Genomic DNA, 24,751 nt, shown 5'->3' with positions numbered 1-24,751 from the left:
CCCCCTCTGGGCTGCTTCTGGCACTGTTCTCCTGGGTTTCAACCATGACAGTGGGCCCAACAAGCCCACAGACAGACTCCAAGACTCCAGTCCTCACCCTTCATTCTCTCTGGTCTTCAAGACGCACTGCAGAGGGCTCTACGTGTCTTCTCCCACAGGGAACTTGGGTCCACTGGTTGTCGGAAAAGATGCCAGTGCGACCCCTCAGACTTGTGGTGACCCCGGAAGTGAGCCCAACCATCCCTCCCCAGGCTTCCCCAGGCCTGAGGGCCTCACTTCCGGAGCCGCGACCGTGAAAAGAGAACCAAGTCTGCCCAGCCTGGGGTCCCGTAGAGGGCGGCTGGGTAGGTTATCCTTGGCCCATTGCCCCAGCTTTGGCCATTGTTTTTCCGTGAGGAGTTGATGAGAGTTGCTTTCCCCTCGGGTTCCCCCACATTTCCTGAGGTCCCGCAGCTCAGAAGCGCGGGAGTGCGAGCCAGGAGCGCGCAGAGCCCTCCTGGGGAGGCGGGAAGGCCGAGGCGGCACCCCGCGGGCGGCTGGGGCGCACGCACCTGCCCCGCCCTCCTCCAGCCTGGCAGCAGCCTTGCGCGCCCCCGGGCCTCGCTGCGCCGCTCAGGTGCGCGGTCCTCGAATACCCCTGTCCCTGGCCCGTGGACTGTCTAGGCCCCCTCGACCAAGCCGGGCTCCCCGCGGGAAGATCCTGTGCTCCCAAGAAGGGAGAGTGATGGAGGACTCCGACCTGCTTCCCTTGCAGAGTTGAAAGCCTGGAAGCCGTCGGTTCGCGCAGAGAAGCTGTCGGGCACCCGCTACCCCCGCCGGCGATGAAAATAATTGTTCTCGAACGCACTGTCCTGCGCCCAGGGGCGCACGTGCGCGCACCCGAACACACATACACACACACACACACACACACACACACACACACACACACACACAGACGCCTCTCTAGCTGCCCAACCTTAGTATTCTGAGCATGCAGTTTTCGACAACTTGCTTGACACAATAACAAAGACATGTAAATGCCAGGACGCAGACTTCACTTTTTAACCTGCTGAGAGGAGCCACTTTCAAAGCTTCCCCACCGCGAATAAACTGACAAAAAATATGGGGAGCACTTATAAATTAAACACCTTACCCTCAAAGCAACGTTCGTTAATCCGGTTTCTAAAGCAATAGCCATCTCTGTCTTTTTCTATTCACCCAAATAATGCCCCCAAGAAGGAACCCCCCTTCACACAAGAGAGAGCTGGGGGAAAAATGAATTATACCCATTGCTAGTAAAACTCATCTTAAATCAATAGAACACCACTTGAAGTTGAGTTTCCATTGTTTCACTGGACCATCAATGTTTTTAATTAAACAGAGCTACCCTTTCTGCTAAAACATTACATAAAAGGGTTAGGTTTCTACTTTTGTTGAGGCAGCTGGCGTTTGTTGGCTGTTGTGTTTGAGCAACAGACTGTTCAATAGAAGCGAGAAATAGCTCAACGCGGTCTTAATAGACCTGTTTCGACAATGTACCTTGAAAAGAAATACATTGTGTTATTGTGTTAGTTTGCTACAAACCTATTAGAAGAAAAATAGCGTCCATCAGGTCTAACAAAACGCATTTGTATTATATGCACTTATCTGCTTCAAATACACTTCTTGGCACAATGTCTAGGATTCAACTAGATCATCAAGAGCTAGACAGAACACATACCAGTTAGGTAATGATACACAGACTAAAAATAATACTAAAGGAAAGTTTAAGCCGGCGGTAATCGCGACTTTTTGTTTTTGATGAAAATGCAAGTAGCCCTACTTTACTTGAAAACACAGTACGAACTTGACAGTTTCTTTGACAAAATAAAATAAAATAAGAAATAAACAAAATAAACAAAAAACAAATTTTAAAAGATTTGTGTCATGTGGATATTGATCCAGATCCCACAGTTGAAACAAATCTGATCCACTTTTGATAACAATTTCTTTCGGAGAAGGACTCGGGGCAGAAAGATAGCATTTTAAAAGCAGAATTAAGCAGCGCGAAGATCCGGGTTCTTTAGGGAAATGTGTGAAAGGAGCAAATCGAAAGCAAGGGTTCCAGTCGAGAGGTCGGGGAGTGGCGCTGCCTGGCAGCGGGAGAGGACGCACTGCTTGGAAAATGATCTCTTAAAAATGAGTTTAAAACTTGTTTTTATGGCATTTTCAATGCAGAGTAAAACTTAAAGCACAGAACTAGATGGCATTCCTGCCAGGAGACAGAACTTACATCACAGCCTTTTGCACTTTAGATCTTAAGGGAGAGAAAAGAGGCAAATGTTGAGGCTAATTTCGCTCTGAAATTGCTTAGCAGAAAAGACAGCCAAAGTGGCATCTGCCAGTGAGGCATCTCTTGCTTCTGCAGAAAGCCACTCGATATAGTTTCCAACCTGTGTGTCCAATATTCAGTTTTTAGGTGCAAGATTGTTGAGACTATAAGAGAACTGTTAGTGAGCTCAATTGTACAAGAAAACTGACCCAAGTCACAATATCATCCTCTATGTAGTCTATATTAAAAAATAGATGTGGTGCTTTTTGCCCCCCAAAATTCATTTGTTACATTTCTGAATTAATAAATTATTGCATGAGGATTTAGAAAAATGTTATCCTGTAACTGTAGACAATAGTTTGGCTACTTTTATAAAATAGCTGTGTTAGACTCTTCCAAAAGGCAATTTGAAGTCAGAAGGTTGATGTACTTACTGTTCCCCTCATTTGAAACATTTTCTCAAGGAAGGAGTGTGTGTGTGTGTGTGTGTGTGTGTATGTGTGTGTGTGTGTGTGCATTGCATGGTAGTTGAAATATATTTAATACTTTAGGACTTTTTACAGATATCTCCACTGTATCCAAATCTAGTTTTGTTATTGTTGCTGCTGTTGTTTTATTTTGTTTTGTTGTGGGGGTGGGGAAGTCGAGACAGGGTTTTTCTGTGTAACAGCCCTGACTGTTCTGGAGCTTGGTTTGTGGGCCAGGCTGGCTTTGAACTCACAGAGATCTGCCTGCTTCTGCCTTCTGAGTGCTGGGTTTTAAGGAGTGTGCAACCACCACCCGACTAAATCTAGCTTTGAAAGCAATTGTATTTGGATTTCGAAAATAGAAATAAAATCCTCAACCCCAAATTGCATATCATAAAATTAGTTTCACAAATGTTTAAGTTTGACAGAAGAGTGGACATTTTCAGGTAAGAATTACTCACACGCACACACATACACACACACACACCAAATATGAGAGGATTTTTTTAAACCTGTGATTTACAATTTTAAAAAATTTTTTTGGGGGGCCTGAAGTTAGTTTTTTTTGTGTGGGAGTGCATATTCAATATATTTCAATTTGAAGAGATTGTTCAAATAAGCAAATACTTACTAAACAGAGCACCTGAAAAACCAGCAAACGAAGAACTGTCCTAAAGATAAAGTGATTCTGTGTTGTGCTTAATCTTGAAAATCTTCAGCTCTCCACCCTTACACAGAACCTTCAGTAGGATATAAACACTAAGAATTTCTATTTATTTCTCTACAGTTTATAAAAAACAAATAAATAATATGAATTATAATTTGTGTCCAGTTAAAGAATAAAAGGATTCAAATGAACAGATTTTCTACTAACCTTTCCATTTAATTTTAAAAGTGAGTTTTTTAATTATTAGTATATTATTACTGATGTCTAAAAATGTCCTAACCCATAAAATATTGGTAAAAATTTACTGCCATTCATCCTAAGCAGCATCTAATTTGAAAAATTTTGGAAAATGTGTTTTCAAGGCATTTACATATTCTTGGTTTGCCGCCAGTGAGCAAGTGAATGTCATTTCAAATTTCCTCTTTGGCTTCTTTTGCTTTTCAGCTTAGAGGTAAGAGGAGTAAGAGCGATCAATATGTTTTAAGCATTTCTTCCACACAAGATTATTTCAATGCTATTCTTTGCTGTTGTGTCTGAAAAACGGGTGGCCAAGCCCACTGCCGGCAGAGCCAGACATTCAGCCGGATCCACCCCTGGGCACAGTCTTCAGAGGCAAAGGATTCAGCTTCCAAACTTGATTAAAAACAGCCTAACAATTTCAGCACCGCTAAAGAAGTGTGTGGCTGAAGCAGCCCAGTAAATTGCTCCAGAGAGTAGGTGGCTGAGGTCTGAGCGTGTTCTTTGGGGAATAAGCAGGAGCCTAAAGATTAGATAGAGAGCTACAGGGGGCTGTTGTGTTCACCAAAACCTGCAGGTAAAGCTCACTTTGTGGGATTTGAATGCTGAGAAAGAGTGAGTCTCTTTCTCACCTTAATTTGTCACCTTAATCTGAAAGAAAAGGAAACAGACACATCCCAAGAGACCTACAGAGATATCTGGAAATTGTGGATTTGTTTTTTTGAGTCACTGAGAGACCTTTTGTTTTCCAGTTGGCAAATATTTTAAAATGTACTTCTCCCCTTAAAGTTACCTCTTGGGAGATATAATTAAAAGGAAAAGACAAAGAAGGAAAGTGAACTAGGAATGAGCTTATGTAGACTGGCGAATAAAATAGAGGTTTGTCAGCATCTTCTTAATGATATATCGTTACTTTCTGGCTTGTGGTTTGGTTTTTTTTTCTTTTTTATAATAAAGCCTAAAGACATCTAAACCAGAATCCAACCATGAACAAAAGCGAGGGACTTTCTGGCACGCTTCAGTAATAAAATGAAAATTCTGTCTTCATGTGACTGTGCTGCAATTCAAACTCTGGTTCCAGAAACTGGTGCAATTTGTTCCTTTTTTTCGTGTGGACTCAGGAGGAGGAAAATATGATACATTGGGGGGATTTTACAGTAGAGCTGTGTTTAGTTTTAATTTTCCTGTATTTTAAAATAAACACTTTGACCAAAGCATGTTTGATCTTTGCAAGAAGGAAGTATACATTGTGAAGGAATGTGCAGCGGTTGGGTATGAAAATGGGGTTGTGACTCACAGCTGCAGGCAGAAAAAAAAAAGGCGTCTTGGTGTCAGCCAGAGGTGTTCAGTCTAATAATTCAAGCTGTAAACTGTATCCCCTAAAATTACCTACATAATAAATCACTGTGAGAAGAAAAAAAAGTCTGAACTGAAAAGTGTAAGTGAAATAAAATTCTCGGGGGACTACGATGCTGGGACCTATTGCAAATGATATGAAATATAGATTTTTTTCCCCAAAACTAAGAATTAGAATAAAGCTGAAAATTATTCTGTCACAGTTATTTTTTTTCCTGGCATAGGTTTCAACACATTTTTATATAGCCTGACCCAGAAATGGGTTTGTATTATTTTTTCTGGTCCTAACTACACAATCAAATTGTTTTATAAGATTTCCCCATCTATTAATACAATTTGTAAGGAGTGGGAGCTAAATAGCTTTATGTTTTAAAAAAAATCAGTTACAACTAAATTATCACATACGTATCAAGAATAACGGAGGCCGCCATCCCTTAAAGTCCCCTAGGTTCCTGTCTCATATTTCAGTGTTGCTTAGAGGTACCAAAGAAAACACTAAATTCATGTGACTTGGTGAATTAGCTTGCCTACACTCAGTGCTCCATTGGAAAACTCCGACACTGCGGTTGGTAAACCGGTGCCAAAGCCTTGAGAAATGAGACCATTTTGGGGGATAGACTGCACCAGTTTGGAGTGGACAGGACCTAAGACGAGGTTGGAGGCTCAGAGAAAAACATGTAACTGTCAAGGGGAAGTTTAAGGACAAGGACAAACGAAGTCTTGGAAACAATAAGGCTGAGGAAGTTAAGAAGCAGGCTCACCCAAACCACACTGAAACAATTTACTTTATAGAATCCCCCTACATTTCCAGAATTAGTGAGCAGAGCCACGCTGAGAACACGGACTGTTCTCGACGACTCTTGCAGCTCCTAAGGACACAGAGAGGGAGACAAAGTAAAGTTGGCACAGGTTTCTTTTGCCTGGACATTTCTCACGAAGCTGTAAGGAAGGAAAGGAGTGCACAAAACGAAGGCTAACTCCAGAGAAGTTTGCAATAAAGATTAACTAGAAAAAGGAAGTCCACAGCAATTAAAACCGCTCTACCCTGGCTCATTAGTATTCATGACTGAATGTCCAGCTCTTCTGTTTATCTTTCTCCCAGGATCAATATCCTAGCAGCGTGGGCCAGGGAGGAGCCCGAGTCCGGCCCTGCGTGAGCTTGACCTTTCGCGCCCTCCCCACAGGTCAGAGCGTCCTCAGAACTGCCAGCCAGCACCGCACCCGCGCTCATTAAATCCCCCATTCATAGGCGTGTGGGGAGTGGCGAGGGTTGGGGAGGGCCAACAGGCTAGGAAAGTGGGGGCTGGGGATAGTGGACATATAGAATCAGTCGCTCCAAAGGGTTTCAGGAAACCACACTAACCACTGTGGGCCCACTAGGCCCAGAGCACAAAACAAAGCAAAAAATCCCGTGCGGTAAGCACCAGTGCTTTCCGCAGCAAGAATTTCCATCTCGGCTCCGTGGCAGGGGTTTTGATGGCACCGCAACAGGTTTTGACGTTTTTTAGGGAATGCAGCAGCGAGAACCTTTGCTCCCATCAAAGGGAACTCAGTGCCCACTTGAAGTTAAACCAGGTCAGGAGTGTCCCAGGCCTCTGTGGACCTCTGAGAAGCAGAACAGAGACAACTGGAGAAGCTTCAACTGCAATAGTTTTCTCTGATGTTCTTAAGGTTATTTTCACCACACCCACCTCCTTCGCTAGCGACACCACTCGCCTGTTTCCCAAGGCCACTGACTTCGCCTCTGGGGAAAAAAAATGAAAACCTGGGGGTAGGGGAAAAAGAGATTGAGTCAAGGGTTATGAGACAGGGTACTCAAGCATTTCACTCCAAAACTGCCCGCAGGACCACTGCCCCCACCAGAGAGAGAGAGAGACAGAGAGAGAGAGAGAGAGAGAGAGAGAGAGAGAGAGAGAGAGAGAGAGAGAGAGAGAAGCAGTTGGGCAGAGCAATCTGGACCCATCACAGGCCCTGAAGATGGACCTAGCAAGGGTTGCCAAAGGCTGTAGTCTCCCATCCCACCCCATCTCAACTCAAGATATGAGCCTCACCTATAGGGCCAGGCAGTGAACCCTCCAAAGCTATGTTAGGTGGGTGCAGAGCAGGCCTGGCCCCCTCCAAGGAGGATAGAAAGGGGTGCGGAAGATGTAAATACCACCCACCCGCTTCTCTGCAGCTTCGGGTTCTTCCCACCCGTGAATGAACCAGTGGTGGAAAGATTCGAAGCCACAGGAGGTGAGCAAACGTGAGAGGATGATAGGTATTGGTATGGGAGTACGAACGGTGTGTCTGTATGGGTGCGAGGGAGAGTGAGTACTGGGACTCCCACAAACCCTGCTGGTTTGTGCCAAGCCAGGTGTGGCTGCCGGGCTGCTGGACCCGAATAAGGAGAAAACAGTTAAGTAGAAAGAGAGGCGCCAGGCTTTACCTCTTCAAAAGCTCCTCTGCCTAGAAAATAAAAGGAAAACGGGGAGGAGGGAGTGGGCTGCATAGTGGCCCCTGTACCCAAAGTTATCAGCTTGCTCCTTGTAGGGGCGGGGCAGCGGTCCCTGGGGAGTACCCTGACCCGGACTTGCCCTACCGGAGGTTTCCGCAGTGGCCATTCAGGGCCGAGGGCCTTTCTGTCCCTAGTCACCCCCAGCCTTGACCCTGAACTCAAGACACTTGGACTACCCTGGTCAGCTTTACAGGTGGCCTCATTTGTTACAGGCTACCCTTATCACCACGGACGCCTTTACTGCCTCAGGGACTCAGCGGGATGGGCTTGAGGTTTTCTGATAATACTTGACCATTCCATCTAGTCTGGAAAGATTTAACTTTTTTTCCCCCAAAACAACAACAGAAAAGTGAGCAACAATCAGTTGGGGCAGGAGGTTTGGGAGTGAGAGGAGAAAAGACATTTATACAGTCTTGGTTCTGAGCTGCGGGTTAAAAATAGAACGTTTCATCTCAGCCAGGCTGCTGGGGTAGCACTAGGACTCGGGTCTGTAAGTTTCTGGGGCATCAGACTATAATCAACCCACAAGTATTTATTGAACCCCTACTTTGGATCCTGAGAGGAACTTTCTATGTACGTTCTACTTCAACATTTTTTTTTAAAATTAAAAGTCTGTCCAAAGTTCATCTAATTCTCGATGAGTTTTATTCTGAGGCCTATATTTCTTAATCTTTAAGTGGACCTACTGCCTACTGAATGATTTCTGTGACGTGGTTTGGGGCAGAGAAGGAGCTGAGTCTCCAGTGCATACTTGGTAAATCTCTGCACGTTTCTAGACTCCTGTGCTACCAATGAACTCACCAGAACATACTGGGACACACTTCCCTCTAGTCCTACCAACCCGCCTAGGCCTTCCCAGCCGAACTCAGCGATGCTGGCGAATAGCACAGAGCCTGGGGAAACCCGAGCCCCCCGGTCCAGCCTGTGATCTGCCCTTGATCTCAGGGTTTTGTGCGGAAGAAAAAAAAAACCACTTGAGACTGAAAACATCCGTCTGAAAAAGAGACAAAGGGGATAGGGGGTGGGGTGGAGGAAGAGCGAAGGTGCCGGCGGTGGGCAGAGGAAAGGGGCCCCGGGAAGCTAAGGATGGTGTGAGGGTACTGGTGTCCCGCGGTGATCGGTGGACTCTGGAAACCTTCCCTTGCCCGTGCGGTTAGCAGAATTCACGGGGCATCTGGACTGGGAATAACCTACTCCCCGGCAGGAACTTCGGAGGACATCACTGAACTGGGAGAAACTGATACCCAAGCCCGTTATCCTTGTGACCATTAATAATGCAGTGAGGATCACGATAATTAATAATAATAATGATGGGCCTCCCGAGGGAGCTCCAGCTGCCTCTGGATAAAGCGAATCTCGTGGTGAGAGGGGACTTATTCTGTGGTGGAGGGAGTTGAGCGCGAAGCGAGCGGGCTTCGGCTCACTGAAGTTCAAGTTGATGGCCGTGGCAGGCAGAGACCAGTCCTCCCGAAGCGGCAGAGATTCACAGCGCAGCTCTTGAGTCCTGCGAAAGGACGTTACAGCTAGGAGGCCCTGAAGCCAAGGCAAGTGCAGGTTAGCATTCAGGTCCTTTTTAGAACTGGCGTGAGGGGGAGGGGAGGGAGATCCCGCGCACCTACCCCCATCCCAACCCCATCACTCCCAAGCTCTCCAGCCCAGGTGCCAGGCTGCTATACCCTTTAAGTAGAGCGATTCTGGCATCTTCGGCAATCTTCGCACGCATGCTATGTCCCTCTATTCTCATTTGGCTCCGGAAATTCGAAGGGCTAAGAGAAAGACCAAACATGGAGCCTGAATCAAGCCGTCGGGTTGATGACTCCTTTGGACAAAGCCTAGGGGCTAGAGGCGAGAGGGACTAGGAGCCATTTTACTAGAAATCCTTTCCCATGGTCTCCATCCGTTTTAGGGTGGACTAGGAATGCACTTTCCGGCGACGATCTTTCTAACCCAACCTCTCCACGTTGTATTTTTCTGCTGAAAATTAGCAACAGCGCCCTAGACTTAAAACGTGCTCTCCCATAGATTTGAAGAACAATTGCACTACCTTGGCCCAATGAAAGCATTCATTTTGCTCCCAACTTCCCGAAAACAAGAAGGCCTCAAGGCCTTGAGTTAATGCCTCTTGAGTAATTTTTTTTTAAATTTAGGGTATCTCCCCCTCCCCCCCGAAAAGATTGGAAATCTTTGAAATAGAACCATTTCCTTCTTATTCACGAAATGAATATTTAATCTGACTCCTTTGCCTACTCCCCCAGGGGTGAGGGCTCGGCGAAACCCTAAACGATTTGATTTTCCTCACAGCTTATAATTGTTCAATGAACTCTCCCAAGGCTCAATAACATATGTCAATTATTTTAATAATTTTGCTTAATATTATTAGGGGTTATAAATTTGATTTTAATAGAGGGTTGATTGCTCCAGAAGTTGGCGCTTAGGCAGCTCGAAGGCCGCTGGGAAAGGGGAATCTGGCACTTGTCACTCTTTGAATATCACAAGCAGGCACGCGCGCGCGCGCGCGCGCGCACACACACACACACACACACACACACACAGGCTGGATGGAAAGTGCTCAGCTGGCCACTGAACAGGTAGCCTGGCCTGTGGGAAGTCAGTCTTGTCCTCTTTCCAAATGCCCTTGGGGCTGTCAAGCCTGACCCGGTGGCTCAACTCAAAGCAAGGAGAAAGAAGCAGCAGAAAGATGTGGCAGCCTCACGAGCCCTTTGCAGCGGTCTCAACCAGCTCTAGGCTTCACTTGCCCATCCGTGGAACTGTTGGGATCTCAGGCACCACCGACTCTTCTTCCTCCCAGGGGAGTAACACCCATCGCTTGGGGGACTCTCAGAAGCTCAGGGACACTCAGTGGGAGAGAAAGCTCTCGATGGTTCAGGAATTGAGAAATAAATTTCCCCCATCCGTACCCTTTTATTGCTAACATTTTTGTTTTCTTTCTTTACAGCACCTTGTTTGAAAACTCACACCAACTTATGTGGGGGTAGAAAGCACAGAGGCAGCCGTTTCTGAAAACCCTGCGCTAGCTCACTTACTTCACCTGGCAGTATCAGCCTTTAGATTTTCTCCTATTTTACTTCGCTGCCGGTGCAGAGCTGCTCTTTCCTTTGAGGTCGGAGATTGGGTGCTTTCTTATCTATGATGGTGAAAAAAATTAAGCATATTCTATTTATTACTTTCTCTTGAACACCACAATTATTGTTGCAGGGCTTCTTAAGATAAACAGGATTTATTGAGCAAGCTCTGCTTAAAATATCATGAAAAAAAAACTCGTGGTAGAAACGAGTCCCTTTAAACTATAATCACTGGGCCAAGTTCAAAAACAAAGTAGTCCGCTCAGTTTTAAACGTGCAATTAAAAATAACTGTACCTCAGCTTTCCAGAGGGAGGGAGAGAAGAAGGGGGCAGGGTAGGGAAGGAAAACAAAGAATAAGGAAATGTTTAGTGCTTTTAAAGCCAGCCCAAATAGCTGAAAGAAAGAAAGGCATTCCCTTAGATAATGGGGCCATTAGACACTGTGAAGGTTCCTGCCGCCATTCCTCACAGGGGCTTTCCAAAAATTTAATTCATTCTCAGCTACCAAACAAAGGGATGTAGAAAATAATTTTGAGACTTTCTGCCAAAGGGGCAGTTTGGCCCATTCTCTATGCATAAATAGACCTTCCTCCAAAGAATGCAAGGTGGCACTTCCCCCCACACTCCCAGTCCATACACATGACATGCCTCAAACTGCTTCCTTCCCATCCCATTCTCTTCAATAACTTTACTAAGAAGAAAAAAGTATGTTCATGCATTTTCAACACATTTTATTATATTTCTGTATGCATTACTCTCAAAACATCACAAGAAATGATCAAACCACTTAAACCTTCAAATAAAAAAATCTGAAACAGTTTATGCCCACAATTGTACATATTTATAGTTAAGAAACATTCTTTATAAATATTGTTTCCTCTGTAGCAAGTTAATACCATAATTTAATTACAAATGGATAAATATGGCAACGGATATTTACAGAAGGGTGTTATTACGGAAAAAGCTAAGGGCACAACGTTTACTCCCACCCCACCCCCCAATCTTTCATACAACAACTAACAAATCGAACTCGCAAAAGCACTGAGACATCACATGTAAACCCAGCTAACAGAAAAATACATTCACAAGCGTTGGTGGTGGTGGTGATGTGCTATGAGTTGCTGTGAAGAAACAGAAGGGAGACTTTGGCACGGCTCATTTTTTTTTCCAGTCTATAGTTGCATGAAGTTTACAATCAAGTTGCCTCATTAAAAGGAACACAATATTTAATACCACAATACAAAATAAACCATTTTCTTCCACATTACTTAAAAAAGAAGTAGGGTAAACTAAAAGGGGAAAAAAGAAAAGGCCCATCACTTTGAGGAAGGGGATGGGAGAAAAGCGGGAAGGAACGCAATCCAGGGTTTACAAATGGACAAACTTCTATCCACCAATAAGCCATTAAAATCACCGTGGAAAAGGAAGGAGTCCGCTATGGCTATGTACAGTTTGTCAAAAGACTGGGATGCATGTGCGGGAAGAGTGGGCTGGGGTGTTGCTAGGTAAGTTTGGCTCGATATTTTTGTGGAATTTACCTTCTTAAAATTTTTATTTTGTTCTCAGCTTCAGAGACACAGGTTTTTGCTTTTCATGCCTAGATCGTTGTTTTGCTTATTTAAAAAAAAACTTTTAAAAATCCTTCTGCTGGTAAAATCTTTTTCATCACCATAAAAATCAGATTGATGATTTTAACAACACGATCCTTAGGTGCCCTCAGTGGGTTGTGGGAGGGCTGTGCTGGAGGGGAGAACAGGGAATGGGAGAAAGGCCTGGCCCCTCACACGTACCATTCATTGAAGTTGGAGGAGAGGCCGCTATGGCCTCCGGCTGTCCCGCTGCCCCCTCCAGAGCTGCCGCCGCCCCCGCCGCCCGCCCCGCCGCCCCCGCCGCTGCCTGTGGCCGAGCCGCCTCCAGAGCCGCTGCTGCCAGAGCTCGCGCCTCGGTGCACGGCAGACACCGCGGCTGCCGCCGCCGCAGCTGCTGCTGCCGCCGCCGCCGCTGCCGGGGACAGGTTGGAGCTGCTTTGCGGCTCTGCGCTGGGGGACACCAAGCCCGGGGGCGTGGACGACTCGTAGCCAGAGCTGGCAGCCGGGGAGGACTCGGAGCCCTGAGGGGAGGACTCATGGACCTGCAAGACAAAAGCCGGGAGCGGGGACCAGAGGGGACTGGGTGTGAGTGCAGCTGCTGTGATCACGGACGGGTCCCCGAGCCAGGAGCATCCCACAAGTGTCCCTCGGCCCCTGGGGACCCTCCCAGGCCCGCCGGGAGCTGGTGCTCGAGGTCGGCCTAGCCCTCCCGGCTACCGCGGTGGTACCTTCATGTGCTTCCGCAACGAGCTAGGGTGCGTGTAGGACTTGTCGCACATCTTGCAGAGATAGGGCTTATCTGAGGTGTGGACATGCATGTGCTTCTTCCTGTCGCTGCTATTGGCGAAGCGCCGGTCACAGCCCTCGAACTCACACTGGAAAGGTTTCTCCCCTGTGGACAGCAAACAGGGCGCTTGCTTACGGACACCCGGGACCCCAAAGTGCTCACCAAGGCTGCCAGGGTACAGAGTAAAGGGCAGAGGGGCAAGAAAGGGCTGAGTCTCTGAAACAGGTTGGATCCCCCTCCATAGAACCAACTAATAGATTCCATCGTTTATTTCGTAATTCACTTCCCTTCACAAATTTCCAATAATTTCGGGGCGCTCCTGGCCCTGTTAGCCTTTCCACGGAGTCTTTTGGATCCCCAACCCCCTAACAAGTTGGTCTAGCCATCGAGAAGCTGTTATTTTGACAAAATATTTGGGGCATTATCAAAATCACACAGGCGGCTGTGCTGCTGTCGCTTTCTCGTTGGGGCCAGTAGGCAATCGCATTTGGAGATGCTGTGAGTCGTTTGGAGACTGGGCTATGGGGAGAGATTGAGCCAGTATTTTTCATCCAAAATTCTACAAATTGAGCTAACCATAATTCTAGTATAAACGCGTCCTTTTTAAAAAAAAAATGGGGGAGAAGGGTTTAAACATTAGTGGTAAGGTAGCCCTTTAATGATTGATTATAGCTTTCAGCACAAGTTAAGGGGTTGGGGGCTGGAGTCAGAAAAACCTTTCAAAATCTCCATGTTTAATTTTCTGGCGGTTCCTGCATCCTGTTGCCAGGATTCCAAATGCTTGGAGTCATTTAGAGGTGTGAGAACTCAAGTGTTGTTCCACTTGGAAAGGGAACCAGTTAACGTTAAATTCCATTAGCACCTAAACTGTTTTTTAAAGACAACCGCTCAGACACAGGGCATTTCATGCAAATAAATTTCTCAAATTTTAAACCTTGTTAAAAGCTTGTCTCGCACCTCGGCTCCCTCCCTTCCCAAAAGAGAACAATAGGCCGCTGGCTCATCCCCACTTCGGAGTAAATATTGACAAGGAAAGTTGCTAAAACATTTGGCTTTCTTTTAGGAAGTCGTCTTTTGCGATTTTGGCTGAGACCTGGTCGTAGATGAATAATCTATGAGGCAGGAGGCGCGTTCTTTTGCGTTTCTCTTCTCACGCGAACGCCCTGCGGGGCGGTACTGCCTGGGGCTCTTGCTGGCCCGGGCGAGGGTCTAAGTTGGGAATCGCAAACCCTCTGGTGCCCATTAGAGAATTTCACAAACGGCTGACAAACCACCATCAGTCCCCTGCGACCCACCCCGAGATGGGCTTTAAAAACACTTTAAGTGAGAACCGCTTTACAGCTTCGGCTCACACCAGATTCATTTAATGGGAAACAGTCCCGAGAAGGGCGTTTGGACCCTGAGTAAAAGAAATGGGAAAACACACAAGCCTCTGAAAAACAGATAATCCACTCAGGGCAGAAAAGCTCATTCAAACAAGCCGACAAAGTCCTTGCTAGGCTTGCTTCCCAGACATCTAGTTAGAGCAGAATCGTTTTATTTTGTGCGCTCTATTTAGAATGGAAATTATTCACCAGGTCTGGGAGGGGGACTCGTTTCACTTCAAACATATGCTGGTATCACACTGACCATTTAAAGTTCAATTTCCGCACATGGAAAAATTCCAGCCCAATAGTACCCTAACCATCCTCCAACAAAAACAAGTCGCTGGCTGTCCTGCACTCTCCCAGGGCTGGTGGATAGCTTCTAGCGCGCGCGAACACGAACACACACACACACACACACACACACACACAGCCTGTGCATTTCTCTTCGAGGTGCCTCTTCCCACTCCGGACCCACGATTACCTGTGTGGGTCCTTTTGTGTATCTTCAGGTTCTCGGAGCGTGCGAAGACCTTGCCGCAGCCCGGGAAAGGACAAGGAAAGGGTTTCTCGCCGGTGTGCACACGGATGTGGTTGACCAGTTTGTATTTGGCCTTGAAGGGCTTGCCCTCGCGTGGACACTCCTCCCAGAAGCAGACGTGGTTACTCTGCTCGGGGCCGCCGACATGCTCCACCGAGACGTGGGTCACCAGCTCGTGCATGGTGCTGAAAGTTTTGTTGCAGCTTTTCTTCGGATTGCTTAGCTGCTCGGGATCAATCCACTTGCAGATGAGCTCCTGCTTGATGCACTGCTGCCGCATGTAGCGGAAAAAGGCACCAGGGTGGTGGTGATGATGGTGGTGGTGGGCTGCGGCCGCTGCCATGTTCATCCCCATGTTCATATTCATGGGGCCGTACTGGTTGTGGAGTTGCGCCGCCGAGTAGGGGTCGGTCCGCGGGCTGGCCACTTGGCGGTATTGCTCCGAGCGCCCGAACACTTCTCCAGGCAGCCCTAGGCGCATTTGCCCGTTGAGCACGTTCTGAGAGCCGTGCGGCCCATGCTGCTCCGGGAGGCCCGGGAAGAGGAGGTGGCCCTGCGCGTCCGAGTGCGCGTGGTGCAGGCCGCCCGCGCCCGGTCCGAACAGCCCGTGCTGGCCGCCTCCCGGAGCCGAGTCCCCGAAGCCGCGGCTGCGGAACAGGAAGTCCCGGGTGGAATTAAAGGGAGGCCCGGAATAGGAGCCAACGTGTGCGGCGTGGGGCCCTAGTGCTGCGGCCGCAGCGGCAGCCGCAGCAGAGCCCGGGTATGCACCCGGACCTTGCGACGTGAACGCCGAACTCTGACCAGGAGACAGTTCGTGCGCCCCGGGATTGAGCTTGAAGGCGCCCATGTGCGCCGCGGCTGAGTCCACGAAGCCGTTCTGAGCAGCAGCCAGGCTCAGCTCGCGGTCCTGCATCTCGGCAGCCGCCGCCGCCGCCGCCGCGGCCGAGTGATGGTGGTGGCGCGCGAAACTGCCCACCCCGATGGCCGGGAACTGCGGCCCCGCGTCCAGAAGCATGGCCAGCGCGCCCGGCCGACCTGTCGGCCCCAGTAAGCCCTGCCGCCTCGGTTCCCTCTCCCGATCGGCAAGGCGCGTCCTCCGAACGCCCGGCTCCGTGAGCCCGCGCTGGAAACACTGGCGACTGCAGCCCTGGGAGTCGCGCTGCTAGCCCGCCGCCGCCGCCTGGATCTGCCTCGGGCCGCCGGGCGCGAGAAGGCACGGAGAGGAAGAGGAGGCGGCGGCGGAGGAGGCGCGGGAGGAGGTGGAGGAGGAGAAGAGTCCAAAGCCAGGAGGAGAACCAAAGTGTATTAAAGGAGATGCGGCGGGGGCGGGCGGGCAGGGCAGGGGAGGGCGGGCGGGAGGAGGGAGCGGAGGGAGGTGTGGGGAGCGGAGGAGAGGGGGGCCGCCGGAGGGCGAGCGCTACGCCGCGGCCCCCACCCCTGCGCGCCCCCGCGCGCGCACGCACGCACTCACTCGCTAGCTGCCTTGCACTGCTGGCGGACCCGGAGCCTAGCTGCGATCAGCGGCGTCCGCCGAATGAAGTCACCGCAGCCGCGGGGCCACGGTGCCCCAGGGCAGCGGCTGTGCACCGGCAGGCAGGCAGGGAGAGGACTGCGGCGAGCTTCGCCAGTCCCAGAGCCTAGGGCACCCGCTGCTCCACCTGATCTCGGCGGGGGCGCTGGGCAGCCTGGAGGAGGAGGCCAAGAGCCTAGTCTGCGGCGCTCTCGGGTGGCCGCTCCCTCCCCCGAGGCCTCGCTCGCGCCGCCCAGGGCTCTGCTGGTATTGTTCGGCTCCGAGGCTACGGGGTTTAGCCCTCCTGGTCCTCCGAGCTTGGCATTGGCGGCGCCGGAGTAGTAAACTTGCCGCGGCCACGAATTCCCCCAGATGAAGGAAACGGGCGCGTCGCTCCCTCTTTCTTTAAGTTGGACCGGAGGAGGAGGCGGGGGAAGAGCAGGGGAGGGGGGCTGTGGGAGGGGAGAAGGCGAGGAGGGGGAGGGGAGCAGGGTAAGGCTAGGCAGAAAAACAATAACAACAATAAAAAGTGATCTTTGGTTCTCCTTCCAGCCGTTCCGCCCTGGGTGCTAGTCTGCGAGCGAGTGCTCGCATCAACAAGGACAGAGCGTTGTCCTCGGCACAAGCAAATGCCAGGAGGCCAACTCGAGTTCCTCCCTTGCGGTTGCGGTGGGCAGCTTTTGCCGCCGCCTCTGTTTATTTCGGTGGGCACTGAGGCCTCAGAAGTAGCCTTCTATTTTATTTATTTATTTTTTTGTGTCCCCCCCCCCATCCTTTTCCTCTCCCCTCCCCCGCGTACCCTAGTCTCCGGCCCGGGTAATTCCTCCTTTCGGATCCAAGCCGGGCCTCCTGGTCACACCGCCCCTTTAACGGCGGCTCCCGCCCATCGCGCCCTCCTGGAACGGCTATTGGCCACCGTAGCCTCGTCAATCCAGCGCCCCCGCCCTGCGCCCAACCCTCCCCACCTTCCCTGCTCCTGGCTGGGTCTAGGCGGCCACAGCAGCGGCGGAACGCACCCGTAGACTGGGCCTGCTAGGCAGCAGCGCTTTGCCTGCGTGTCTAGCCCAGTGGCTCCCAGCCCTAGCAGACTAAAAACAGGAGCCCAGCTGCGAGCGTAATGGGGTCCTGGGCCTACAGGTCTTGTCGCCTTCCACGGGATCCTGGCCTGGAGAGGAATTGCACTCAGAACCCGCTAACTTTGTGGGAGGCTACCTACTCCCCAGGGATCACATCCACTTCTCTAACGACGCAGAAAAACTCGGGAACCCTGGCCCAAAGCACCCTTGGCTGTAGAGACCTGATTAACAACCGAGTTACCCAGACGGAGTCCCTGAGGGAGCGAGAAGACTTTTAGGGACGGGAACAAGTCTATTACACCGTCGGCACACTCTATATTCCCTGCCCTCACTTACACCAATTTGCTTTGAGGTGTTGAAACACGGGTGAAGGACGGTGGACACAGATAATGTCAAACTTAACTCCATTCCACTCACCGGACACTCACCTAGACGTCAGTCTTACCCCAGGCAATGGTTCCCGCCTCCCCTCCGGCGCACTTAGCCCCCACCCCCACCCCGACGCTCGCGTTCAGCTCAGATTACAGGAGTAAACCCTAGGCAGCAGTCCCCTGAGAGGCAGGGGCAGGGGGTTGTTTGGAAGTCGTTTAAAGACTGTGTCACCCTCAGGGTGGATGCCCACTGATCCGGTCCACGGCCGCATTGAGCTAGGAAGTGGGATGCCCAGAATCAAGCAAGGTGTAGGCCTTAATTTGACTGTTGATATATCAGGCTCAGGTCCTCGGAAAAATAAACTGTGGGGCTTAACCCTTCTTTACGGTAAATGTCACTCATTCTTTAATGAACACACCGCAAAGCTTCACCCAAGCGCAGCCCTCGACCCTAGGCTGGCTGACCACTAAGGCCATCCCACGGTCCTCAGATCGCGCTCAAGTGGTAACGAGAGAGGGAATTGTGGGCTCAGAGTCTGGGGAAGAGAAGGGATAGTCTGTGGTCTAAGTCTTTCTTCGCCTTTGGCAGGCCTGAGAACTGCTTTTATTTATAAATCTTTGGGAACTGAGATAAAATTCGAGCAAGAGAATAAGCACACACTTCGAAATTTTATATTGAAATGAAATCACAAATTAAATAAAAAAAACACGCTGGAAGAATGAATACTCTTGTTCAGGATTGTTGCAATAAATTGGGATCTCCTGCCTGCTCAAGCAGATTCTCATACCTTAAGGGGGTCTGGCTCCACTATTGGAGCTGGCCGCAGCCCCTTCTATAAAGGCTCCCTTCTCTCCCTCTGTGTTCCCGCTTCCCTGCCAAGGGGGAGGGGAGGAACGGCCAGGAGAAGAAGGCATCTTGTCTGAAATCAGGAGCTTCCCTGGAAGCTGAAGGGAGGAAATAGTTCTCTTTCCCTACATACCTTTACCTCTTCTATCAACGGGCAGATGCCAAACTGGCACGTTAGACTGCGGCGGGGGGAAGGGGGGGGGAATCTAAGCCGAAAGGCTGCCATCCATTTATTTAAAAACCAGTTCAGTCTTTCACATTTACTTACCTTATTTATCAATTTATACTGAAAGGTACATATAACGGTTTGCTCTAAAAATATTACCTTCCTTTTTTCTTTTCTTTCTTTTTTTTAACCTAAGATTGGTTGTGAGAATAACAGCCTTACTCATCCAAAGACCTTATTGCCTTCTTTCAAGCCCCCACAGCTGCAGGTTTTTCCTCCTCTCCCACTTTCTCACCCCTCCCCACTCTTCCCTCCCTCTCCTTTTTGACCTATTCTCTCCTTTCGCTTTGATTTCTCCTTTGCTGTGCCCGCATTTCAGGACGGCGCGGCTGGGTGCTAGCTCGCTCTGGATTCCAGGGCCGAGCGGTAGGGCCGACGCCTTAATTCCCGCCGGAGAGCTCACGGGCTGGGCCCTCCTGGCTATTCTTTCCCAGCTCCAGTTCTCTCACTGCAGGAAGCAGAGGAGCTGAGCCAAGTTCAAAGTCACGTCTCCATCCCCTCTCAGAAGTATTTTATTTCTCTGCAAACAGAAAAAAAAAAAAAAAACCTTTTCCTTGACTTTTTTTTTTGAAGGAAGGAGAGGGAAGAGCAAGAGGGAAAGAACAAGGGAGCAGGGTTGTGTGTGTGTGTGTGTGTGTGTGTGTGTGTGTGTGTGTGTGTGAAGGCTTTCTGGATTGTTGCCTCAAAAGTAGACGCAGGTTCCTTAGAGGAAGGAAGACAGAAAAGAGGGCAGGAAGGGACAGGGAGGAGGGCAGGAAGGGAAGGAAGGAAGGAAGGAAGGAAGGAAGGAAGGAAGGAAGGAAGGAAGGAAGGAAAGAAGGAAGGAAGGAAGGAAGGAGGGTGAGAGGGAGGGAGGGAGGGAGGGAAGGAAGGAAAAGGAAAGGAAGACACCGTGAGTGAATTCCTTTTCTCCACAGGTTTCTAGAAAAAGGGTTGATGTACAGTGATGTCAAACTCCCCAAACCTGTAGCAAGCATGTTCTTTCTCTGTAAGTTCCTCCAAACTGTTCTTTCCAAACAGGGCAAAACCTCAGCTTGTGGCTGAAAAGGATATCCATCCCTGGGTTCCTGGTAAGGGTGCATTTTCCAGCAAGTAGAGAGAATCGAGGCTTGATCAAACATTCGTGGTGTGTTTACAAAAATAAAAATAGGGCATGGGGGTAAGCAAATCCCACAAGCATCCCAGTGTCCACGGAGCAACTCCTTTCGGTCTGTGGGCCTCTGAATGGTGTCTACTGAGAGCTCTTGTAGCATGAGGCGCACACAGAAGAATGAATGCATTGTGTTTTTACCCATTGTGTTCTCACACATACAGGTATACACTGTGGGACAGGAGACACCAAATACAAACAAACTCTTGGCCCCGGGAATACAAAAATCTTGATAAGAAAAAAAAATGGGAGAGAGGAGTTGTGAGAAAAATGCATGGAATACATTGTCTCTGTATCTTAGACCAAAATAATACTAATATTAATAATTTAATTTTTTCCAAGTTCTAGTACCACTATCATCTATATCACAGGATTACAATTGAACAAGACCATCAACAGGATATGAAGTTGAAGGTCATTTTTGATTCTGCTTTCTCAGTTACTCCTGAGTTGGGTGACCCCTGACCCATGAAAGACCACATGTGTGCTCTGGGAAACCCTCTTCTGTAAAACCCTCCTAGAACAAAAGTCTCTGGTCAGGAGTTAGAACACTGTAATGTAGAAGAAGAGGAAGCTATGAAAACCCTAGCTTAAAGCTGCAACTGTTAAGTAACATTAAGAATGGTTAGAGTGAAGATCCCAGAAGACAAAGCTCTCTTGTGGCTTCATTTCTTTTTCATTTTTATAGTTAAACTCTGTAGCTGAGATAATTTTTAAAAATCTCAATATAATATATGTGCCCACCAGTAGTTTAGCGACAAGGATATAAATAGTTTTGTACTTCTCAGAATGGGGGTGAAAAGACTATCAGCAGAGAGTCCCCCCTCAACTGGGTGACAGTAATTGTGGTTTTGGAATAAGAAGGGAATTAATTGTCCTTGCCTCATCTCCTCTTTTGATAGAAGTATTTTAATGATATAAAACAAAACAAAAACAAACAGATCAAAAAAAACAAAACAAAAACAAACAAACAAGGAGAAAAAAAACAGGAGGCTGTAGCTTACAGGAGCATCTTCAATTATTTCAAAGATTGTTATCATTTGGGCTCCCAGGCAAACCCGGAGGTTGAATACTGACAAGCCAGCAGCTTTCCAATGAAGTGCAGTATTATTGCAGTAGACTTTGTAATACAATTTATGCTGTCATCCATAAATAACAATGCCATATGTCAACCATATTGCTTACACAAGTAAAACCATCAGCATGTCACTATGTGATTTATCTCAACAGCTTCTTTAAATATTGAAGTGTAGATACTGAAGGGGGTGTTTTGTGAGGGAACAACGCCCAAATTTTGAAATAAATAAGTGCATTGAAGCTTCTGCTTGCTTCTTTCTGTGGCTTCGAAGATAGTCAAGGGTAAGAGACCTAGAAAAGTCCATTCAGGCCTAAATGATAAAAATTAGGTTTTTATGTGAACCTTGACCATGTAAAAGCATTTTGTGGTTCTTACTTGGACCTTCTGAGTATATTTTAAGACACAAGCAATGTGTTTCTCAAGAAATTCCCAATCCTAGTGGTCAAATAATGGTCAAAAGCCTTTCTCAAACAACCTCTATCGCTGACTGCAAAAATAATTTTGAACCAAATGGGAATATTTGACCACAGGCAGATTTCACACAACTTAATCTCTAGCACTGTAAAAGTAAGCTGCTCATTTTTTTCCCCAACAGTTTGTCAATGCAAAGGTCAAGTGGATACAGGATGGGGCCAGTTCTTCACTTTCCGAAGGATTCAGACTAGACACACCCCTCCACCCCCACCCAATCCAGCGTGAACACAGTCCTGACTTTTGTCCTCGCCTCTCCATCTTGCCCTCGAACGTGTGACAGGGATCATCAACCTTAGAATAAAGAACACTTTTTGGCTACCCCTCGCACCACACGTGTCCGTGGAGCCCGAGGATTCCGTATGAGTTTAGAAAGGCGGGAAAGAGGCGATCCTCAAGGAGATGCTCAGAGGGCCGCGAATTGCCACCGGACGATCTTGAGCACCAAGGTTTCTGAGACAAGTCGTAGTCCCCCTTGCCAGACTAATCTCCAGCGGTGAGGACGCGAGAGTGGAGAATCTGGTTCCTATTCGGAGAAGTCCGAGCGGGCGTGGCCAGGAGAGTCGACTTTAGACCTTGCTGCCTTGGAAGCCTAGTGAACCTGACTTGGGAAAAGCCCTTTAATCACTAGTCGCCATCTCTTCCTACTCTAATAGAGCTCCGTTAATATGAAGATTTACTGGTCCGTTTGCCTTTCTGGCTCCGGCTTGCAGAAAACTTTCTGGGTGAACTACAACCACTATCTCCACGCCTGCTAGCAATTCCCAACCTGCGTGGGTTAAGCATCCCTTGGCATTCCCGCCCGGCTTCACTCGTCCTTCTCCATGAGTTCTGTGTGCCCGTTCGCCCTTGAACCCGCCTTAGGCTCAACCCAAAAGGCCCTAGACTGCAAATCGGCTCCGCACTCAGCCCTTCCGCAAGGAGGCCGCCTCTCAGAAAACACGCGGGACTGGCGAGTCGTAAAGCAATTGCAGGGGCAATAAAAAGACATCTCGGTGGGTCTCCCCAGTTCCTTTCTTGTCCACCCCCACCGTCCCCCAAGTGCCCGCCCGCCTGGAGAAACAATCAAACAAAAGCTCAAAAGCCAGGAAATGTCCAATTCACTTCCCTTAGAGTTTATTAATTGCCCACACCCATCGTAGGAAACTTGACTGTGTTAAGTGAGGCACGGAAGGCACCTGGAGCTGGGAGACGCAGCCCTCCCTCCCGACAGCGGGAAGCCTGCCGCAACATCCCCAGGCGCCAAGTTCTGTGGCCTTTAGGCTGCTGAGCTGCAGCGTGGCCGTCGAGTTCCGGCCAGCTGGGAGTTGTCTGCGCCTTCTACCTCCTCGCGCCTTTGTTTGGGGGGCTAGAAAGAGGTTGGGGTTACTAGAACAAACGTGAGGTCTGTAAATTTACTGCCGACAGAGCCCCGGTTGCCTCCAGCATCGGTATTTCCAAGGCTTGCTGTATCTCTGCCTTCATACAAAGACCTCTAGCAGCGGAAAGTGCAGACCAGGGCTTGAGTTTTGGGAAGTGGCCCCGAAGACCAGTTCCACCATCAGAATAGAGTAACAGTCCACAGAAAGGGAAGGAATTATCATGAATACATCTATTACTCCCTGCTTTGGAAACCAGCACATTATTCTCCTCAATGCTCTGAAAATTGTTGTTTATTTAGGAAGTATGACACAGTTACTGCGTCCTTAGAAAGGAGGGATTTAAGGGGGTTTGGGTTTGGCTCCCAAACAGCTTGAAAAAGAAACAGCGCACCTGGGGTCAGGCAGGTCATCACAATAACAAAAAGCGCGTCTACAAAATAAAAAGCCCTTTTATAAAGCAAGGCAATCCCGGAAATCCACAGCGAGCCTTCCTGATGACCAAGTAGCTAGGCCTATTCTCAGGTTTAATTGGCAGGCGGTTTATTGGCGCCTTATTGGTGTTGATTGAAATTTTGCTCCCCAGCCCTTTCTTTCAAGAATTAGCATCTCAAATCGATTTACCTGAGTCAATTATCTTTTTAGGGTCTGGGTTTGGTCATAAATTTGAATATTCATTAAACTCACTTTAAATAAATATTCCCTTCCCAGTCACCACCCAGACTTGTGTTATTTCCAAAGTAAGTGTTTTCTTTTCCTTCCTTCCTTCCTTCCTTCCTTCCTTCCTTCCTTCCTTCCTTCCTTCCTTTCTTTCTAGGTCTCCCATAAAAAGAAATTGATCAGGGAGCTATATTTGAATTAAGACATATTAAATCGATGACAGATACATATCATGCTGTGTTTAACAAGAGTTGTACAAGGAGGCGGGCTCCAGATTCCACAGGGCTCTGCTGTAGCATTATCCACATTTTTACAGCCTTTCCTTCATGCCTCCATCCATTAAACCATTAAATTTCAGCAATTCAATAAAAACAAAGCAGTTATAATCTTGACGAAAAGCCATTTTGAAGGGGGTGGAGGCACCTATTTTACTGCACAATAAAATTGCTCAAAGGGCCATATCATAAACTAGGTTGTGCTTATTTTCTTTATTCACTTTTTTGGGTTTTGTTTGTTTTTTGCTGATAACCTCCAGTAGCGAGCTCTGAGCTGTCATTACTGCCGGTATGGACATTCATTGCCAAGAGGTTGAAATAAAAGGAAAATAATTTGAAATCTCCTTCAAGGAAATGAAGGCAGTGGTAATAATTCCCAATGTGACATTTCCCTTATACACCATCTATACAGATGGCACCGTTCTTCACCAACCTTTCCATGGTTGGCTCAGGATATTAAAGTGTCTGAAACAACTCATCATAGAAGTCTCCTCCCCAAATACAGATGTGGGTTTGATTATTGCCACTGTGTGTGTGTGTGTTTCTGCTCATGCTCTTTGCCTTTTCCCTAGATTTAAACTTCATTTACGCTCAAAGAAGAAGGCATTTAGAATGTGATGGCATGATTGTCTTTGTTTGGTTGTCAGATTTAGAAGAGAAATGACATTCCCAAGGTTCATAGGGAGGCTCCTGCAGCATGGTTCACACCGATGTCAATGGCGCTAGCAAATCAACTCTGGAAATAATACTTACTTCTTTTGAGGGCCATGATCTGATGACAGCTTTTGGGGGGTTAATCTTTACTCCAACTGCAAATGAATTAAGCTTAAACATGGTTGCTTGTGTT

General features: G+C 48.3%; 1 protein-coding gene across 1 annotated transcript; it reads right to left on the bottom strand.

Moving 5' to 3' along the window:
- Positions 1-11,315: 11,315 nt before the first annotated feature.
- Positions 11,316-16,171, bottom strand: Zic2 (Zic family zinc finger 2). Its single transcript, XM_085698176.2, has 3 exons — positions 14,826-16,171; positions 12,919-13,082; positions 11,316-12,732 (listed from the first exon to the last, which is right to left on the bottom strand). Exons 1-3 carry the CDS (start codon positions 15,895-15,897, stop codon positions 12,382-12,384), a joined length of 1,587 nt encoding a protein of 528 aa, XP_085554302.1. The 5' UTR covers positions 15,898-16,171; the 3' UTR covers positions 11,316-12,381.
- Positions 16,172-24,751: the final 8,580 nt, after the last annotated feature.

The sequence above is a fragment of the Myodes glareolus genome, chromosome 12 (genome assembly GCF_982192425.1).
Source record: "Myodes glareolus chromosome 12, mMyoGla1.1, whole genome shotgun sequence".
Classification (NCBI taxonomy): Eukaryota; Metazoa; Chordata; class Mammalia; order Rodentia; family Cricetidae; genus Myodes; species Myodes glareolus.
Note: the sequence above shows the minus strand (reverse complement) of the source record. Positions and strands in the feature narration are given on the sequence as shown.